This window comes from Haliotis asinina, chromosome 4 (genome assembly GCF_037392515.1).
Source record: "Haliotis asinina isolate JCU_RB_2024 chromosome 4, JCU_Hal_asi_v2, whole genome shotgun sequence".
Taxonomy (NCBI): Eukaryota; Metazoa; Mollusca; class Gastropoda; order Lepetellida; family Haliotidae; genus Haliotis; species Haliotis asinina.
Window position 1 is genome coordinate 30,200,850 of NC_090283.1, and position 20,734 is coordinate 30,221,583.

General features: G+C 40.7%; 1 protein-coding gene across 4 annotated transcripts; it reads right to left on the reverse strand.

The window, feature by feature from the left end:
- Positions 1–1,857: 1,857 nt before the first annotated feature.
- LOC137282426 (uncharacterized) lies at positions 1,858–16,392 on the reverse strand. 4 transcript variants are annotated; one of them, XM_067814173.1, is made up of 11 exons: positions 16,320–16,345; positions 15,000–15,027; positions 11,661–11,778; positions 11,179–11,270; positions 9,187–9,282; positions 8,575–8,673; positions 8,263–8,395; positions 7,894–8,024; positions 6,770–6,906; positions 5,904–6,057; positions 3,948–4,963 (listed from the first exon to the last, which is right to left on the reverse strand). In XM_067814173.1, the coding sequence occupies exons 3-11, from the start codon at positions 11,699–11,701 to the stop codon at positions 4,683–4,685; spliced, it is 1,164 nt and encodes a 387-aa protein (XP_067670274.1). In that variant the 5' UTR covers positions 11,702–11,778; positions 15,000–15,027; positions 16,320–16,345; the 3' UTR covers positions 3,948–4,682. The 4 variants fall into 4 exon arrangements, with proteins under 4 accessions (XP_067670276.1, XP_067670277.1, XP_067670275.1 ...); XM_067814175.1 differs by lacking the exon at positions 11,661–11,778 and having other exon boundaries at positions 1,858–4,963; positions 16,320–16,378; XM_067814174.1 differs by lacking the exon at positions 11,661–11,778 and having other exon boundaries at positions 3,946–4,963; positions 15,004–15,027; positions 16,320–16,347.
- Between the last annotated feature and the right edge of the window lie 4,342 nt (positions 16,393–20,734).

Below are 20,734 nucleotides of genomic sequence, written 5' to 3' on the forward strand. Positions count from 1 at the left end.
GTAGTAGTAGCAGCAGTAGTAGTAGATATAGCATGAATAGTACCGGCAGCAGCAAAAGGAATACAGGTTGCCTTCGCAGGAGCAGGAATAGCGGCAGCAGGAGTAGTAATGGTAGTAGTAGCAACAGTAATAGTAGTAGTATCTGTTCTAGTAGTCGTAAAACGGGTCGTTTAACTCCCCACACTCCAGTGCTTGACCGTGACTCCCAATGTGATTCAATTGTGCATCATTCAAGTCTTCATGGTCACCCAATTGCGTTAGTCGCCTCTTACTAACGACAGGCTTTAGTTGCTGAAAATCAGTTCGAATCAGGACCTACAGCTGACCTATATATTTTAGTTAGGTATAGTTAGGTTACAGCGACTTTGCGAGAGTGCGATGGCAACAGGACTGTTTCATGATATTTCCCATGTTACTGTGGGGCATTCTACAATTCAAAAACGACTGGGACACCCAAGATAACAGGCCACCAATATCATATAAGATGCATCTCTTTTTCTTCACTCGTTTACTTATCAACTCCTCCTGAATTGCTCAGGTTTTCACCAGTAGTTTTTCACCACACGTAATATACATTGTACATGTATATCGATTTTGATTTCAGAATACCACTGGGCGATTAAGCAATACAATGTGTTGTTAGCCAAACAGTATATTTTTTGTCGATGTAAACACTAAATGTCGCAGGTGATAATACATGAAAACACATTATTACAACCTTCACAGCATAACAGTATAACAGTGTATTGTGGCATGTACATGGCTGCACCAATCATGTCTGGCATGCGGGACGCGAACATTGTGTCAAAACCCTGTAGTGACATACAACTGGTAACACCAATAAAAGACTGACAAGTTTGACGTGTACTTTGTGTCACAGTGTATATGTTGTCATGTAGACGAGAACACCAGATATATGTTGACTTGCAGGGCATGTACATTGTGTTAGTGTATATGTTGTCATATAGACGAGAACACCAGATATATGTTGACTTGCAGGGTTTGTACATCGTGTCACAGTGTATGTGTTGACATACAGATGGGAACACCAGATATATGCTGACTTGCATGACGTGTACATCGTGTCATAGTGTTTATATTGAGATGTAGGCGGTAACACCATGTAGCAGGGCGTGTAGTCATCCCACAGATGACATCCTTACCTTGTCAGCTTGCTGACGGGGTTAACCTCTTTGGTCATGTGGACAAGGCGTCCGACTTAGGATCAGAGGGTCCGTCGTTCGAATCCCAGCACGGGACTCAGAAATTTTGTGGCCGCTACAACCAGATATATAGTCACTTGCAAGACGTGTATGTTATGCCACAGTGTTTATATTGAGAATGTAGACGGTAACAACAGGTATATACTGACTTCCAAGACGTGGACATTGTGTTACAGTGTTTATATTGAGATATACACGGTAGCAACATATATGTGCTGACTTGCATGACGTGTACATCGTGGCACAATGTTTACATTGACGTGTAGACGTAACACCAGATATATCCTGACTTGCAGGGCTTGTACATTGTGTCACAGTGTATGTGCTGACATGTAGATGGGAACACAGATATATGCTGACTTGCATGACGTGTACGTTATGTCACAGTGTTTATATTGAGAATGTAGACGGTAACAACAGATATGTCCTGACAAGCATCACGTGTACATTGTGTCACAATGTTTATATTGAGATGCAGACGTAACACCACATCCATGCTGAGAAGCATGACGTGTACATTGCGCTACAGTGTTGGTGACGGAAGAGCGCGAGGACACACACGGGACGATAATGGCGATTGTACGACCGCCTCAACAGATTACAGATTCCCATGGAACAAGAGACTATCCTGCTCTTTGACTGAACGTAAATTTATTCTTTCTAGTTTTACATAAGGAAGTAACTTAAACCTGCAACACCATGACAAGCCTATTAACTTTTTCTAAGTTCACATACGGGAATACATTCAACTTCAAACACTATGACAAACGTACAAAATCTTTATCAGTTTGCATAAAAAATCACTTAGCCATAAATCTACCCTAACAATCATATAGGGTTAAATGTATTTTCTTATGAGCATTTATATCTACCCCACCAAAGATTTCAGGTTTAATGTTGGGGTAAGATTTGGGGAGATTGTCGACGAGTAGTAGACTTGTGTGCAAGTGGTAAACATACAACTTCTCAGTAGCCCACTTACCGCTATATAATACAATTCATTTGTCAAAATACCAACAATACTTATACAATCCCCATATCCCCATAAGAGCTTTCATATTTTCAAATGGATGTAGCTATTTACATTGCAGAGAATTCCCCCAATATATACAGAGTGTGACAGTGATAGTCATGGGTGGGATCATTACTGCATCCTTTCTTTCATGCAGATACTTTTGAAAATTCTACAAGGGTAAAATGAATGCTATTTTTATCAATATCATTTTTATCAACCTGATATTTGTGTCGAGTATCGCTTGTACTGCCACATTCAGCGGGATAATGTATACAATCCTGCGTCGACCACGGTACGGGGGGTGGGGTAGAATAGAGGTTGAAGCGTTCTCGCTCCATGCTGAAGGCCCGGGTTCGATTTCCTACTTGGGTATAAGTTATGAAGCTCATTTTCGGTGTTCAACACCGTGATACTGATGCATATGGTATATTGCTAAAAGCGGCGTAAAGTACTCGCTCATTCAACCAGGGTAAAGGCGACGTGAACACGCACGTCGGTTCTGTATTTGCTTATATTATATGATGTTAGATTTATTCATCCGTTTTCTAAATAATCTTTACTGTTAATTTTATTTGATATTATCGTAAATGGGTACTACACACACACACACACACACACACACACACACACACACACACACACACATATATATATATATGGGCATCGATCTACGCAACCAGGATACGCTGAAATGCGTCAGATAAATTTACGTGTTATCAACAGTGTCCTAATAGTTTTGATCTGGCAAACATTCCCCATAGAAAGTGGACAAGTAGCATGAAGCAATCCCGTTGCCGTATTATTCCCGCAATATCAATGAGAGCCTGCTAGACTTAGTTTAAGTGAGGCTTCACGTTTACCCATGAAGATTCGACTTAGAACTGATCTAACGGGTTCTGGTGGTCAGGTTCGCTGGCGTGGTTGACAAATGTCATTGTATCCCAATGTTCATTATGTCAACCACTGGATTGTGTGATTTAGAGTCGTTTATAAACAGACTGCTATCATATATTTAAAAACTGCGTGAACAAGTGAGCAAACAGCACGATATGGACGATCATTATGCAGTAGACATCCGTAGTCAAGAGGACATAACTCCTACCTGGGAGAGGGTGGCAGGTTCGATCCCGTGGCGGCGTGTAGAAAGACGTTTTAGGTGCGGTCATGCCTTACGGTCATGAGCGTTGTTGTGTTAGGGGGTGGAGTGGTTAACGTCGTGTACCGTAGTTTGATCATGGTGCCATGTTACCACGGTGTACTACGGTCGGTGCGGTAGTGTCAAATACGGTCCACTGGGGAGAACGAGGATCAACCACGTTCAAACTAGGGTCTTGGCATTCAAGCTCACGTAGAGATATTTTGAAAATGTTGATAACCTCTGGATCTGACCACGGCCAAATCAAGGGAAGTTCTGCAATAACTAGGTGCACCACGCTTAAACAGCTACGTTTAACTAAGGTCAAACTACAGGTCTGCTACGATCACCCACTACGGTCGCCGCACAAACGTACGTGTTAGCAAGATGTGACAACGGCTTTAAAGAGGCACACATAAAACAATGTTAAACCAAAATCTGGTCAGTTCGGAATCAGCATACAGTGTTTGGCTCGCAATAAGAAGAAAAAGGCAGGATTCCTAACACCGCACAGGTATGTACGCGCAAACAAATCTTGAACGCGATGCCATGCCTCATCAACAACAAAAGACTCTGCATTCAGTTATTTCATTGTACAGCTGACACACGGTACTCGCCAGTTGTGCACAGTATTTACATATGGTTAAATTTTATATACATTATTCAACGTACGTGCACAAATATATTCATAAACATAATAGAACATATACATAAGTATTAGGTTTGTTATTTAAGGGCTGCTGTATCATGGGAAATTGTAATAGTTTGATTAAACATACATGAATAAATCCATAGATAAATACATGTCACATTTGCTTTGAGAGTTGCTGTATCAAGGGAATAATGTAGTGGTATGATGATATCTGCTTGCAGAGAGAACCCCCTGGATTCTAATATACAACCATTTAACTTCAGTTTAGGCTGGGGATCACATTCAAAGATTAACTCAAACAGTCAACACCACAGTTATGTTGATCTAATACGAGAGTTGAATCTTGACTTCACGGGTGGTTGTTGTCGACACTGCCAACGTCTGCCCAATACCTTTCATAGTGCTCCTTATAAGTTGGAGTCACACAACTGCTGCTTAAAAGCAGCATGTCTGGTACAAATCACAAACAGTCTTCATTAAAGATTTTCAACTGTTGTCCTTTTTGACTGTGGTGTACCCCTGGGGGCTCTGTTTGAGCCAGCTTTTTCACATTAAACATGGAGCCACGACAAAATAAAAGTCGCAAATGAGTCTATGGCACTACACTGACAATTTCTCCATCTGCTCTTCGCCTCTAACGTTAGAGTATAGCATTCTCTACGCGCAATGTTGCTTATTAACTTCCTGGTATTCAGGCACGGTAGCTTCCTCTGCTCTAAGCTTGACGATGACGAGGTAGGCTATGATGTTATTCCAGCCACAGTCTGACAAGTCCTGTTGTAGTATGTGCTCCAGCAGTCTGTCATAGAAGGAGTTGACCACGTCCAGTCTGGACGCACGGGATCTGTTGGACAAAGCCTGCAAGAAGATACGTTCTGTCCAGGATCGGATAGTCCAAACAAACCTTCCAGCTGACGTCTCTCTATCCGCCATCACACCTGGAAACAGTAGTAAGGATGCTACAATTGAAAGGCAGACAAACATATTAAAGGGCTTTGCATTTTTATCGTCATTGTCACAATACAGTTTCTCGTTTAACTTCTTCCACTAAGTAATTATGATAAGTATAGGTGTATCCACCATAGTATGCCAGTATAACTTCATGAACAAGAAGTAATGACTCTTGATAATGATATGATAATGCTAATTATGTGTTTATAACGAGACTAATGTCCACCGCAGAAATGCTCAGTGGCGCTCTGAAAATATTGGGGAAGGAATATAGCTTTTACAGAACAGTAGTGAACAGATGGGGTTTTAGCAGAGATTTAAAGTTACAAACTATACTGATTGTCTTATTTAGTTAATGGCTCTGACTCTCTTCATAGTGTTAGAAAACCATACTATCCAAAAGATGTACATGCTAAACGCATGTGACATATTGGACAAAAGCACTGAAAACCAATCATAACTCCTTGACAAGTATCAGATGAACCAGTGAACGCGTTTGTGAGAAGCAGGTGGGGAAAGTAATCTGGACGAATACACTTGGTTGCTCCAGGTAGTTTGGAATGGAATACATGCTGATGGTGGTGTGAAATCAATACCGCTATTATTTAACACGAGTCTCCTAGAGTGATTTAGTTCAGCAAAACACCATCACGACACGATTCGGTCGAGGAAATTGACCTTTTCAATATTTAAACGACAACTTGTTTCCCTCTTTCAAATGAAAGTTCTGGAGGGCGTTGCCATATATGCAAATTGGGGTTATTTGTCAGGTCGTGGCTCATCTAAAACTTGTAAGGCAGTAAGTCGGCAATATTTATAACGCAAATATTGGATCTCGGTGTCAGGAAAGTGCAATAGATAATATCACTTTAAGTTATATTGATCTACAGGAGATAGCCCCCATCTCCTTTACTGGCGAACGTATACCGCATTTCATGCTGTTGGGCTCCTGATGGCATATCTCCAGGGACTTGATACGGAGGCCTGCCTGGACCACCTGAGAGGCGGCGTCAGAGAATGGTGCTCTCAGTTCCTCCTCACTTCTGTAGTACGAGGAGAAGTTCGCTGCTTTGTACTCGCTCTGTAAGTCCAGGAACAACAGCAATGTCTGCTATGTAGTGATCAGTAATATCGCCGATATACGTACTTGACAGTATATACATGAATGAAATGACACAGCGAAAATCATCATTTTCAAAAATTCAAGTAAATGGAAAACAATTGCTCCAAAGGCAGTGTAGACAAATACCAAATTCTGGAAATATTAACGTTCAGTAGATTTGGTTAAATTGTAAGTTTTGCTACTGTGTTCTGTGTCTTTATGCACAAGTTACAAACGTCACGACCAAAGCAGCAACGAAAAACAACATCATGTATAGCTTCGAAAGAACGAATTTCCTTACAATGAAAATAAAACAATAATTGTTGCAGCAGTCATCAGTGTATGATGAAACAGGGATGAACTGTAATAACACTGCGATGTTATAAGACCTACATCCTTACATGTTTTGGAGGACCTTGAGAATACATCACCAAAACGTCTCGTGCGGGCGTTAAGGTTTGGTTGGCCTAACCTAACCTAACCCCAACAAATCCTAACTCTAATCACCTACAATTACGTAAAAGAGCGTTATGGCGTGTTTTTGAAGATTTTGGTGCTGTATTCTAAAGGCAGGCCCATATTTTCAAGGAGAAATAATACCATGAGTTACCACGTTTCTGTCATTTACAGTTTTTCCTGTTTTTATACAGCTGCAAATGTTTGTTGAGTGTGGAATCGTTTCAGCAAATACCTTAGTGATTACACGCAAATCACGGAGCAATCTCCATACTTTCGTCATGGCAATCCAGAGATTTTGTAAATGAACTCTGCTCTGACCATATCGTCTTCCAGAGACTTCAGCAGGTAGTATCATCATCATGCATCCGCCTACGATCAAAGTAATACTTTACTCTTCGAAAAAGTAAGGGAACTGTACTTTCAATGTACGATTGTCGAAATTAGGAGGCATATGGGATTGAATCAATGTTGAGACAATGATAATGGATGTTTTGAGAATGCATCACCACATGGATTTCATTCAAGTGAGTGAGTGAGTTTAGTTTTACGCCGCACTCAGCAATATTACAGCTATATGGCGGCGGTCTGTAAATAATCAGGTCTGGACCAGGCAATCCAGTGATCAACAACATGAGCATCGATCTGCGCAATTGGAAACCGATGACATGTGTCAACCAAGTCAGCGAGCCTGACCACCCGATCCCGTTAGTCGCCTCTTACGACAAGCTGAGTCGCCTTTTATGGCAAGCATGGGTTGCTGAAGGCCTATTCTACCCCGGGACCTTCACGGGTCGGATTTCATTCAAAGCAAGGTAGGTAGGTAGGTAAGGTTTTAGGGCGCATTCAAAGCAAAGCTGTCCAGTTATCCCCCTTGTCAGGTGACCGGAGTACGACATGAAAATTTCAGGTTTACAATTTTCAGTCAGTAGTGTGTGATTTGACCATGAAAACCTTGACCATGCTCAGATGCAAGAAAATTATCGGAACAAATGATCTACAGCGATTTATCGACCTGCCTGAAAAACGTCAAGATTCATAATGACACCCCATGCACGTGTAGGAGGCCCCCACGTTGTGCACGTGCTTCCCATGCATTGTGTGAAATGATGCTGCATACACAAGAAGCATGTCATTGTTACCTTACTCAATGAGTTCTCTTTCCACCAGACTTCAGAGTTCTGGTTCCCTACTTTTTGAAGTGTATATATACAACACGGCGCTTTCATAGTATGTACTGAGTAATATCTCGAATACAAAGGCAAACTGTTGGAATATTAATATAAACATTGTCGGTGTTAGAATCATGAAGATTGATGATTCAACGACATTTCTCCAGTAACCACGGATATACTGTACCTGGTTTTAATTCCTTGGCTCTGATCAGGAGGAAGCGTTGCCATTCCTTACGGGCCTGCGCCTGCACAACATCGATTTCATCACGCGAGGCATCGGGGAAAGAAAACAAGGAGTCGTTGTATGACACAGAGCTGCAATACAAACGTGTTGTGTCCCCAGCAACACTGCAAAATCTTTATCAATATACTCAAAACTCTACAGGTTTGAATGTAGTGTACATCTGTCCATAACATGGCCCATGGATTCATATTACCAAATGGACAACAGTGACGTCATTCACGTTCCGCACACTACTGAGTGCTTACCTGGACAGGTAGTGAACTGATGGACACACAATGGACCAAAGAACGTCATTGACACCGTGCTTACCTGGAAAGACAGTGAACTGACCAGAAACTGGCCAACAGGTGGAAGGTGTTGTCAGGGACACACTGCTCATAGAAGCTGGTGGGACAGATGGCCATGTAGACCTTTGGGTGATCTGCAGACACCATGCCGTTACCTTCAAGAAGGAAGAGTGAACAGTTGTTTGTCCCTGTCTTAACGCAGTACACTTTGTGTATAAAGTCACAGTCACAATACGCAATGACTAGAGTAAATATGTTTATTGTTGATAAAACTGTTGCTTTTGCCTTTATATATACTACCAAACTGCCCTCATTAAACAGTCAAAACGCTTACCGCCTACTGTCCGAATCAATGCATTGAAGTCGTTGCTGGCCAGATCTTCGTAGATTATATGAACGGGCACCTGTTCTCCGTGTCGTTCTTTCAAGGAGTCTTCAAATACAGGTAAATTTAAAACGTTATGGCCAGGTTTCAACAATAGTTTTCCATCGGCAAAATGGCAAACTAGGATTGAAGATGATATAAATGAAATTACTTATGACACGATAAAGGTGTGTTATGTTCTGGCGTAAATACATTATTCACCAGGGTTCTTATAAGGAGTGAGTGGGTGAGTTTAGTTTTACCCCGCACTCAGCAATATTCTAGCTATATGGCGGTGGTTTGTAAATAATCGAATCTGAACCAGACGACCCAGTGATCAACAACACGAGTAATCGATCTGCGCAACTGGGAACCGATGACAGATGTTAACCAAAGGAGCGAGCCTGGCCACCCGATCCCGTTAATTCATAAGAAGGACAGTGAGATATGTAAAACATACAGATTATTATGCAGGGTGGTTCAACGCTATCATCTATGTGGAAACCAATTTTGACCAAAGATCCAAATAACCAAATATCTCCTGGGTTGAGAAACCGTCACGGCATCCATAGTGGATCTTACCTATGACATAACCAAATATCTCCTGGGTTGAGAAACCGTCACGGCATCCATAGTCTCCAACAGTAAAGGTAACTCCTTCTGGGAGTACTAGATTATCTATACAGATCAGAAACAACAACACTTCATCATCATATGTCTAAATGTGCAAGATTTAGCGTCTGTGAAAATATACACGGTTTAACATATGTCAAAATGTACAAAAATTACCATCTGCCAAAATATACAAGATTTAACATATGTGAACTTGTACAAGATCTAACGCTCTAACTTCAAAGTGTACAAGAATTGACGTCTTCCAAATTGTACAAGATTTGACGTAGCACCCGAAAAAAGCCATATTTCCATTTTCAGGTAGATTCATTCTGTTACACATCCGAGCAGGGAGGTTGCTGACAGCATAAACTATGTCTCCATATTCATGAGTGTTAAGGATTACAAATGGAGGCATCAGTTTTGATCTTAACTGTGTGGATTACATGAGAACTTATTCCGCTGGTCCATCAAGATATCGGAGTGGCTGTCTTTCTTTTAAGGCATTATATCACACCACACTTCTCTAAATAGTAAATAATGCATTTCCTCCAATAATAAAAACTATCAGCCCTCAGGGAAGTTACCATGTTGTTTACTAAAACAAATTATATATTTAGATTACAGCATGCAATGAAACAGTTCGAATGAATCAATGCAACGTTACATTAAATCGACTCTCTCGCCCTCCATCGGCTGAACATTGATGTTCTAGCACAACATAGAGTTATGTCCCTTGGAGCGCTGTTCACGAATATCGTGCGCACAACTTGACTGAAACCAGTTCGGCAAACGACAACAACACCGCGTGCGACAGTTCTTGATGTACGGAGCAATAGTTTATATTCCATAAATGGCAAGTGTTCTCAATTTGAAATCTCTTCGCCTCGAAGTTTCAATTATCGATTTTATGCAAGTTGTAAGAGATAATAATTAAATTTTTATTGTGTTCATTAAAATTCTGGCAATCTGATTGGTTAACTGGCAACATTTCTTTTGAGTTCATTTCCCAATGAATCTGAAAAAAATAAGCCACGCCCACCGAACCGGACTACTTTCGGACCTGAGGAATGTCGGGGAATACCTTTACACAGCGAGGGAATGCCCTTGTACCCGGGTACCTTAATGAACTTTGGGTAAACATTGAAGTGATACATTGTGGTTAACATAAACAAACAAATCAAAATTATCCGTGAACGATAATAACGTTGCAACGCCTCGACAAGAGCATGCGCACGTTGGAACATCAGTTCATGGCATCGCAATCCCAGTCACATCACACCCTCTTTCTAGTTGCGCAAATACTACAATCTCAGTTCCATTAACTTCATATCATCGGGCTTCATTTCCAATTCTCACTTTTCAAACTGTCTCTTTCAGTTCGCAGGTAGTAATTCAAACGTTTGAACTTGAAACTTCGCCGATACCGGGACGCGTCACGTTGAGTTGTTCCACTCTGATTCGCCGACCGATGTTAGCTTGGTTGATTGACAGGTGTTTGGGGTGCGCAATGCTGATTGACTAATGGTTTGGTAGGCGTGTCATTTTATGTAAATGAGCCACCTGAGTCATGTCACGGCATTACCGAATTCTTACACCGAAAATGTTAATCGGTGGTAACAAAGACATCTGTTTCGATAAATTTGATTATGTTCAAAGAAAATATTGTTGAAAGGGTATAGTATTTGTTGCTGAATTTAATTATAAGGATTGACTGTGTATTTCTTTCGTTGCATTGAAGTATGAAACTAAATACTAAAGTGCAAACTGTATGAATCCGCGTAGCAACGAAAGAAATACAGTCAATCCTTAAATAAGACTTTCATTGCATCATTAGGAAGCTAAAGTGAGTGCATTTGTCCCATTATGTATAATATAGCCCAAAATATTGTCGTAAGTGTGTGACATTTTGCCTTAATGCAGACGTGATGCCATGGGTAAAAAAGGTCTCCACCACAGTACCTATGATCTCACGCACGGTTGCATCAAAGTAGTGTTCCTGAGATTGCAAGGTAGAGCCAACAGCTTGTGTGTAGTAGTCAGAAATCATGGCGCTGCAACAAATTCCAAACGGTACGGTGAATAAGCATTAAAAGGCATTCAAGTTGTGTCTGGAAATAGACAAGCTGGTTCTGAATAAGAATTGTTTGAAAGCGCGTGGGACGTATTAATTAACTCCTAATGGACCTATCAATGAACTCGTAATGGACGTTTGAAACGTGAAGTCACTCATTTATTCATTCTGAGAAGTAATTAACAATTACTGTGTATTAACGTTCAAGATTTAAATATAATATAATTTATCATAACTTTCAAATCTAGTATCAATGTTCAATTTGAAATATAGTATAAATTTATCGAAACTTTTAAGTCTAGTATAATTCACTATCCCTGTCTTTCAATCCATCACCATTATATAAGTAAAAATCAAGTTTTAACTTCACTTATGCTGTACCCGTCCCTGCGTTGGTGATGTCACATGCATAGTGACGTCATAGCACAGTTATGACATCATAGGATCGACGTCATAGCATTAACTGTTAGTTCACCTGATGAAGGGGTCTGTTTGAAGAATTGAAACGAAGTTAATCCGTAATACATATTGGTTGAGAATCGTTTAGTTAAACAAGCACGTTCGCTTCCTCTCTGGACTCGGGGCCATATCCCACAACTACACGTGACTCCTTACTGCAGGTCATATCAGCGACGACATGGACTACTCGTACCATGTATACGTCGTCACTACAACAGTAAACTTTTAAAGCTTTTGCAGATTATACAATGTTTTAGGTAAATGTATCCACGTCTTATCATATGTCAATCATCGTCCGGGCGATGTGGCAGAGAAGTGGTTAGCGTTCACTCGTCACACCGAAGACCCTGGTTTTAACCCCCTGGATGCCACAGGGACGTATATGTCCCTCTTCACCTCTCACTTTGAAGTCCAATAAAATTCTAAATATACCACGCACATATATATACTTCACAGTTTTGAATTCTGCGGAACATTCCCCGTTTCCTGATAACATCCACTAGACCAAGCTAAAGTACTTAAAATTGTTTTTCAAAATAGACTTCATCGTAAATGTCGCCATTTTTGACCTTATCGAAAATCGCGATTCAGAGCGTTATTTGCTGTATGTATTGAAGTGTGAAAATCGGATAAATACTGTGAGTATTGAATCTCAAAAATAGCATATTATTGATCACTGATATCCAGTTTTCCTATTGGGATGTTTTCGAAAATGCACTTACACGAACGCCTTAGTGCACTTTCCGCCATATTGGATGGTGTTTACAAAATCACGTTTCGAGAAGGCCGGTATTGAGATGCTTATTACGTCGCTTATATTTCATAGTCAGCGGCGAGAATTGCTTCATTGAATTCCCCCCACATCTTAGAATCAAATTACAAATGGTCTTTGTCACCAATACCAACTGTCTAGATAAAACGAAACGAAAGATACTAGGTATGAAAACGAACGCTGTGCTCGAAAGACAGCACTTGTTTGAAATGTAAACAAAAACACAAATCCGATTTTACACTGCGCAGCATTTTCGGAAATTTTCCAGCATCCAGTCATTTGGTCAAGCCTTACATCCATATTCTAATATGTCTCTACTGAAAAAGCGATATCTTTGTACCTTTCATTGCATACTTACGAAGTGAAATAATTTCCATCAGGAAAAAAGTCTATTTCCTAAATGAATATTCAATAAATATTCAGGTGTTGTGAAATATTTATTTCGTAAATGAAAATTTCACCACACCTGAATATTCATTGAGTATTCATTTGGGAAATAGACTTTTCTTCTCATGATTATGAAATCAGTTCCCTTCATAAGTATGCAATGAAAGGTACAAAGAGATCGCTTTTTCAGTAAAGAAGTATTAGAATATGGTCGTAAGGCTTGTCCAAATTAAGACATGACCTGGTTTATATATTTTTAACAATTTTCGTATAAATATTGTTTGAGTTAGATATTCTGCCATCAGACATATTTTAATCGAATCTGAATTCACTGTATTATCGAAAAAAATGATAATGAATCATGAAACGTTTTTGACAAACTCGCACCTGCATGGTCAATTAATATTCATAATTGTTTTGTCTATAAAAAGGACACAAACCAATACAATGAACAAGACAATTCCTTTAAATAGTAGTATGTGTGCCCCTACATTTCATAAAATGTACAAATCATTTTCATTAATATTATCCGTTTTACTTATAACCTGGAATTAAATCGCTGTTTATCATCCTGTTCATATGAAACTGCAATATTTGTCCCAACGTATTGAATATTGCACATCACGGAAACTAAAGCACATGTTGCAGTAATGGCTACGTGTGATCTTCCAACACTTGTGTAGAGGCTTAAAATGTGGTATAGTACACTTACTGAGTCAATTTCCCATGTAAATATTATTCAAACAATCAAAAGCTTTCAAAGAATAAAAACGCATGCCTTATATCCACACATGATATGGTGTTGAACATGGATATATGTAGATACTGAAATCAATTTCATGAAAAAATATCTGAACGATGCGCAAAATATACATCACAATACTAAAAAGTGCAATCGGAATGGTATGCGCATAGTGTTTGCTCTTGTTCAACCGACCTTCACCTCAAAGAAATTGCCTAATATGTGCAATAATGTTGACGTGTGACATCACTACCGATGACCGATTTCTTTCAAAATGGCGGCTTCGCTGAGAAGGGTACACAGGATTTTGCGAGGACTTTTCGCTTGATTCAGGGATCTTTTGTACATAAATGTGAGATGTAAGTAATCAGAATTATTCTGACTATCTGTGTATTGTTATATGTTCTTATCGTTTAGACTGTAATTGACGGAAGAAGCCAGAAATGTCGGTAAGTACCGTTGTCGTTCTGCGTGATTTTGTGTCAGTCATGGCGTCACGCTGCACTAAAAGTTTGACAGTTTCTTATGAATTACCGAATGCTTTCATATCTATTTTCAATTTGCTTTTCCTTGCTACGATACTCTTCCCCTGAATATACTACGCGTATTGAGCCACTTTCTAAATGGCATCGTGTAATCATAGCTTTCGGCCGTGGGAGCCGTGCCAATTTACACTCATCAGAGGGGTACACAAAGTACGCAGTCTAGACTACCAGTTGTCCGACTTTCATTTTTGTGGAAGTCGCGGTGGCTGAGCGGGCTAGGCGGCTGACTTTGTGTGCTGGCGATTAGGTGCCTGACTCTGAGGGTGCGGGTTCGAATCCCGGATGGGACTCAACCGGAAAAAAGTACTAGAATTTGTACTTTACTAAGAAAGTGAAATCCCAAATATGACATATGTTGCATTTGACCACTTTCTAAATGGCATCGTGTAATCACAGTTGGTATTGGTGACAAAGACCATTTGTAATTTGATTCTAAGATGTGGGGGGAATTCAGAGAAGCATTTCTCGCCGCTGACTATGAAGTATGCATGATGTAATAGGCGTCTCAATACCGGCCTTCTCGAAACGTGATTTTGTAAACACTACCAATATGGCGGAAAGCGCACTTCGGCGTTCGTGTAAGTGTATCTTCGAAGACATCCTAGCATCCGTATTTCATATTACAGTGTAGGAGGCATAATGGCTACGAGAAAACGTACGAGATCTTTGGCTTACGAGAGTTTTGTGAAACTGGGCCCAGGGGGTTAATTACCCAATTGTGTGCAATATGTAAAGCCCATTACTGGTGTCCCCCGCCGTGACATTGCTGAAATATTGCTGAAAGATGCGTAAAGTCATACTCACTCACACGTCATTGACTGCCATTCTTCTACTACAATAGAAAAGAGCAAGCGTCTGATTGGTTAAATGTCTTGAGACGGCAACAACGTTTAACAGCAACAACCAAAATACGCAATACTTTCAATAAAATTGGACCGAAAACGACATTTAAAAGGTATCCAAGTGGAAATTAGGCCTTTTGCCTTCCTGTTATGTTCTTAACAAACATTAATGCTAAGTAATGCTCATTGACAACTCTTTTAGGATGAGCGTGTTAAAGTTATATTGTGAACGTTATATTGTGTCACATGCCAGTGTAATATGTCTGTTTCATCACAAGGCTTCACTTACAGTAGTGATATTTATGAACATAACAGCTGTCTTTATGGGATGACATAATCTGTCTGTGCGTGCTGCATGCTATTACAATATAAATTGGCCTGTCACCCCCCTTTCCCGGTATATCTGTATGGGCTGAGAAATGTCTGGTTGTCGATTATCCTCGTAGATTTGAAATTCAGTGAGGGTTATTATGTATTCAAGAGCGAAAACGGAAAGTGTTGTTGCCTAAAAATGCGTCCAAATTTTACATTAGCATCACCATCATCCCTTGCAGATTCTGTGAGATTAACATGAACAAGTGATTTGCCACCACAGCCTTACATGACAGCATTTGAATTTTGATTTGAAGCAACAGTACTTTTCGTCCATTGCAGCGTTCCAGGTTGTAATACTGATAGTCAAGATGGTGGCCTCTCGCATGTGCCGCTCTACACAGGCGAGGCTGCGGCATGAGGGAGAGAGTGAAGGAGGGGGGATGAGAGAGAGAGAGAGAGAGAGAGCTCTGCTTCCATCACATCACGTTCAATACAACACATCCAAATGCAGTAGTGTGGCGTTCTATATTTATTTTATGCCCTCTTCTCATGCATCCCATGCATTGCATGCATTAATGTGTTACTTCAAATAAGAACAAATACCATAGCGTAGCGGCAAGGCCACAATACCGATTCTGGGGTGCAATACCGACTTTGTCGACGTCATCCGTATTGTATACCTGTCTTACTACCCTCCATTTACATGAGTATACAATAAATGGTGTTATACCTACATGGCCTGAATATCTATTTTAGGTGCTCGAAACTGTTAACGAAAAGTGATGAAATAGAGTCTAGTGATTCTGTTCAAATGCAACTCTGTTGTGTTTTCAGGTATCACAAACGCGTTCCGTTGTTTGAACATGTACGCGCTGCTTTTGATTATCTTTGTTCCTGAAGCATATGTCACAGAAAGCCTTCACTATATCATTAATAACAATGAAATCTACGTGCGAGATAAACTCACCTCTAAATCTGCTGTAAGATGACAGTACGCAGAAATGTGATGAGGTGATTTGAGTATACTCGCGTGATAGGTCACGTGATGCTCTTCTGGAGCCGGGATTGTATTCATGACTGTTACATTTTATGGTATATTCAGGGGAAGATTATGCCAGATGATGCCGGTAATTATGTTGGCAGTTGAAAGTAATATGTAACAATCGTCCACCACAAAGTGGAGTCTGCAGTTCCGAAACCGTTCTGTTTGACTAAAAAGTGTTTTTGTAGCAATGGCAGGACATAGTTTGTCTCCATTCTAAATCATAACAGCCAAAAGCTGTTAATCAAAATCCCATCAACACTTCTATACTAACACCGGGCTGTAAATCTCCCAGTACCACTACTCTGTCAAGATGGGCTGCAGAATCTCCTTAGCTTCAAACTGCATTAGGGGCGAAACCATCAGTGTAGCAGTTGCTTGCATCTGAAAAAAGCACAATGTTTATACACTTACAAACTCACTAGTAAATCTCGATTTTCCACTTTGTAAGCAATATTCTAATAATATCACGGAGGGGAACTGCATTGTACCCACGTGGGGAATCGAACCCGGCCCCCCGGCGTGTCGGGCGAACGCTTTAACCTCTAAGCTACAACACTGCCGCTCGCCCGTTAGGATGGTTTATCAAGTTGTCAGAGGAATATCCCTCTGTATGGCGAACGCGAACGTAAAAGTGTTTTACGATGCATTCAAACCACGCTATCGGTAGTACGGTGTAAGATGTACAAGATACACACAAGCTTGGTACAGTAACATTGACTATCTACTTTTGTAATTTGTAAGATGTACAAGATACACACACATTTTGTTTCTTTGTAGTGATGAGTCAGCTCATTCCTTTCAAAGAGTGCTTTGCACACATCGTTTTGCTTTCACATAAAAATAACAGAAGGAAGATGCAAAGCACCTTGTTGTATTGTCATGTTTATTGCTATTTCATGCATAAGCCACTGAACTCAACCCCCCAAAATGCAAACACACACAAAGAGAGAAATAGAAAAGAAAAACCGAACATTTAAAACAGTATGCCACTCTCTCCGACTTGTTAAGCTACAATGCAATATTTTTAAATCATGCAAATGTCATGCAAATTAAGCGATGACATTTTACCTTCTTGTAATCGTTTTGCTTAGTTTCTACATTCAAATTTCGGGCTAGTGAATTATTTTGTGGGCTAGTAACCTTCAGGCACAGCTAGCCCGACTGAAATGAAACTTTGAAACTGTTTCCTACCCTGACTTATAATTAAAATAAACAGACGATGGCCTGTATATTGCAGTTATAAAGAATGCACTTGCCTACTTGTAATGTATTACGTGTGCTGCTGTTTAGACCGCGCCATCAGTCACCACACTGATCAGTGACATCCAACAGCCACGTGACGTGGTGTCCTTTATCAGCATGACAACGCCAGACCCCATGTTGCCAGAATCGCCCCAAACTTCCTGGCAGCCAACATCGTAAACGTTTGACCGGCCGTGCACGTTCACCAGACATGTCTCCCATGGAACACCTCTGGGATGCCACGGATGGGCGTGTTCGATAACAACCCCACTCACCAGCCTACTCATCCTAGCCCGACCCGAAGAAAAGCGGGAAAGCAGAAAACGACTGACGTTTTCTGTGCGTCGGAGAGTTTGGGCATGCATCGAGGCAAGGTGACTTCACACACGCTACTAATGTTCCATGCCATTGAACTTGAAAGACTCTCAGTGTGTTGTTGCAAGTCGTGTGATGTTTTTGAACATTGCCTTTTGCAACCCCACCTTGATGCGAACTGCTGTAACAACAATATCGCATACTGTATGGTTGGCATTTCCCGTGTACGTTACCTCGAAATGTTTATCTTGCCATAAAACGTATGGATTACGTGCTGTGCAGAGTTATGTCTCTTAGTCACTCCAGACGACTATAATCATAAGTTCGAATCCCAGCACCATACACATTAATCACTTTAGACATTTCGTCAATATCAAGCTGACAGGTTGTGAAAAGCTGATATATTGTTAAAATTCAGGCCACATCGACAGAAACATCGGGTGATATCCTCATAGTACAGTCCTGTCTGACGCTAATGAATAACAATATCATTGTGAGATATACGAGACAAACACATTAGTGTCACATACATTGACTGTGTGCTTCAATAAAGTGTGAGATGTACACAAAGACTTGGGACACATGCATTCACTGTGTACTCCTGCATGATGTCAGTCAAGAGTGAGTGAGTTTAGTTTTACGTCGCACTTAGCAATATTACAGCTATATGGCGGCGGTCTGTAAATAATCGAGTCTGGACCAGACAATCCAGTGATCAACAACATGAGGATCGATCTGCGCAATGGGGAACCGATGACATGTGTCAACCAAGTCAGCTAGTCTGACTACCCGATCCCCTTAGTCGCCTCTTACGACAAGCTGAGTCGCCTTTCATGGCAAGCATGGGTTGCTGAAGGCCTATTCTACTCCCGGACCTTCACGGGTCTCAGTCAAGATACACATAAACGTTTACACATGCATTGAGGATGTTCTGTACGATGTAAGATGTGCAAGATACACACAGGTTTTGGTGTAGTAACACTGACTATCTACTTCTGTAATTTGTAAGATGTACAAGATGCACACACACTTTGATACATACATTGACTGTTTACTCCTATAAGGTGTGAAATAGGGACTACTAAACAAGTGTCTGTCAGATATCATTTATGTTACAACGAGTTGTTTCAAACCGTATCTAACGTGGGAAAGCGGTGACCTCATATATTCATGATGTGAGTTGCACATATTTTCACACATATTGACTATCTTCATCGGAGAGATTTGGGACAAGGAATTTTCGAGCTGAATGGTTTGTGAAGTGTCGTTTTTCGAAACCAGCATTTGTGGACATTCTTTTCATTATTGAGCTTAGTTTAAACCAGGGGAATTTGCAAAATGGTCCCTTGGTGTTAGTGACAATGTAGAACGGAGTATCAGGACCGGAGTACCCTGCAGGACGGAAGCTCGAGTACAGCTTGTACATGGATACTGGACAGCGCTCATCATTAGTCGCCCATTTACGGATAACTAAAGGATTACCCCCATGGCGTGTTTTCGACTGCTTCTCTGTGAATTTGAGATATTCTCTGCCTTCGGAGTCAGGTTTAAGTGCAGCATCACCCCATTTCATGTCAGTGTGTGGTTTGCCACTACGGATTCCAAAGTGAGTGGTATTGTTCCACCACATGGTGTTCAAGATGGATTCGGGGATAGTGAGGACCAAGTTGTTTTGTTTCATACAGCTTGTTGATGTCATCGCCAGTGAGGGATTCAGCAGGGCAGGGCAGGGTTACCAATTCCCTCACTGTTTAGGACTTTCTGTTTAGTTCTGATATCAGGGTTTAACTTTTCGAATTCACGATCATTGATGAGTGATCAGTAGTGGTGTTTTGCCTTAAGGTACATTTCAAAGCTAGACAACATCCCGCATCATAATTGCTACCATCTTGCTTTCTGAGGGAAATAAGAAATGAACACAAAATCTGACAAAGTTCTGTTGGTTGAACGGACTCGACAGAACGCGTGTCGCCATTTGCAAACATGAACGTTTGCAACCCGCCTCATGTTGTACATTGTCTTATGTTGTGTATTTCTGTTCTGATTGTCATGAACGAATTTGTCAATTTGCGAATTAACATGTAGTTGTTCAGGGTTTGGGGATCGATCCGTATCGTTTTAACCACCAGGTTCATCCGTGATCAAATCATCCTTCATCAGCTCGTCAATTAAGTCAGTAGGTAACTCGATCTCCAAACATACTGGCACTGACGTCACCGTGTCAGGTATTTTCGCAAGACGATACCTTGAAACCTGTCACATCTCTCCTGTATAAGTTCTAATGCTGTACATTGTGTATGTTCCAAGGGGAGTCACAATGGAGACAACACGTTCTTTGTCTTTACCATCGATCTTTGCGTAATCGTTTACACAGATGTTACTCATTGTTGAAGCCATTTTGAAGACGTGACTATGCATAATCTGCAGTAACTACGGTAGCAGACGACAAAGGAAAACAAAATAGATTATCATGCATGTTACTATCTAAAGTAAGTTCGGTGTATTTCATAAATACTGGGACATTTTTACAACGCAAACACACAATTAAGGTAGGCGACAGATGTACAATTGTTTTAAGTATTGGACACGAGTAACAGGCCTGAATTCGGCTGAAGCACGAGAAACTTATGAATGATTTATTATCCGTCATACCTGGACCTTCGGTCATCACCATGGAGTAGCCAATCATAGGATTAGAAATCGACCTCACAGATGTGTGTGATACCAGTTATCTCACATGGGTTTCTCATCCACGGGTGTATAAGAAATGTACAGGACAC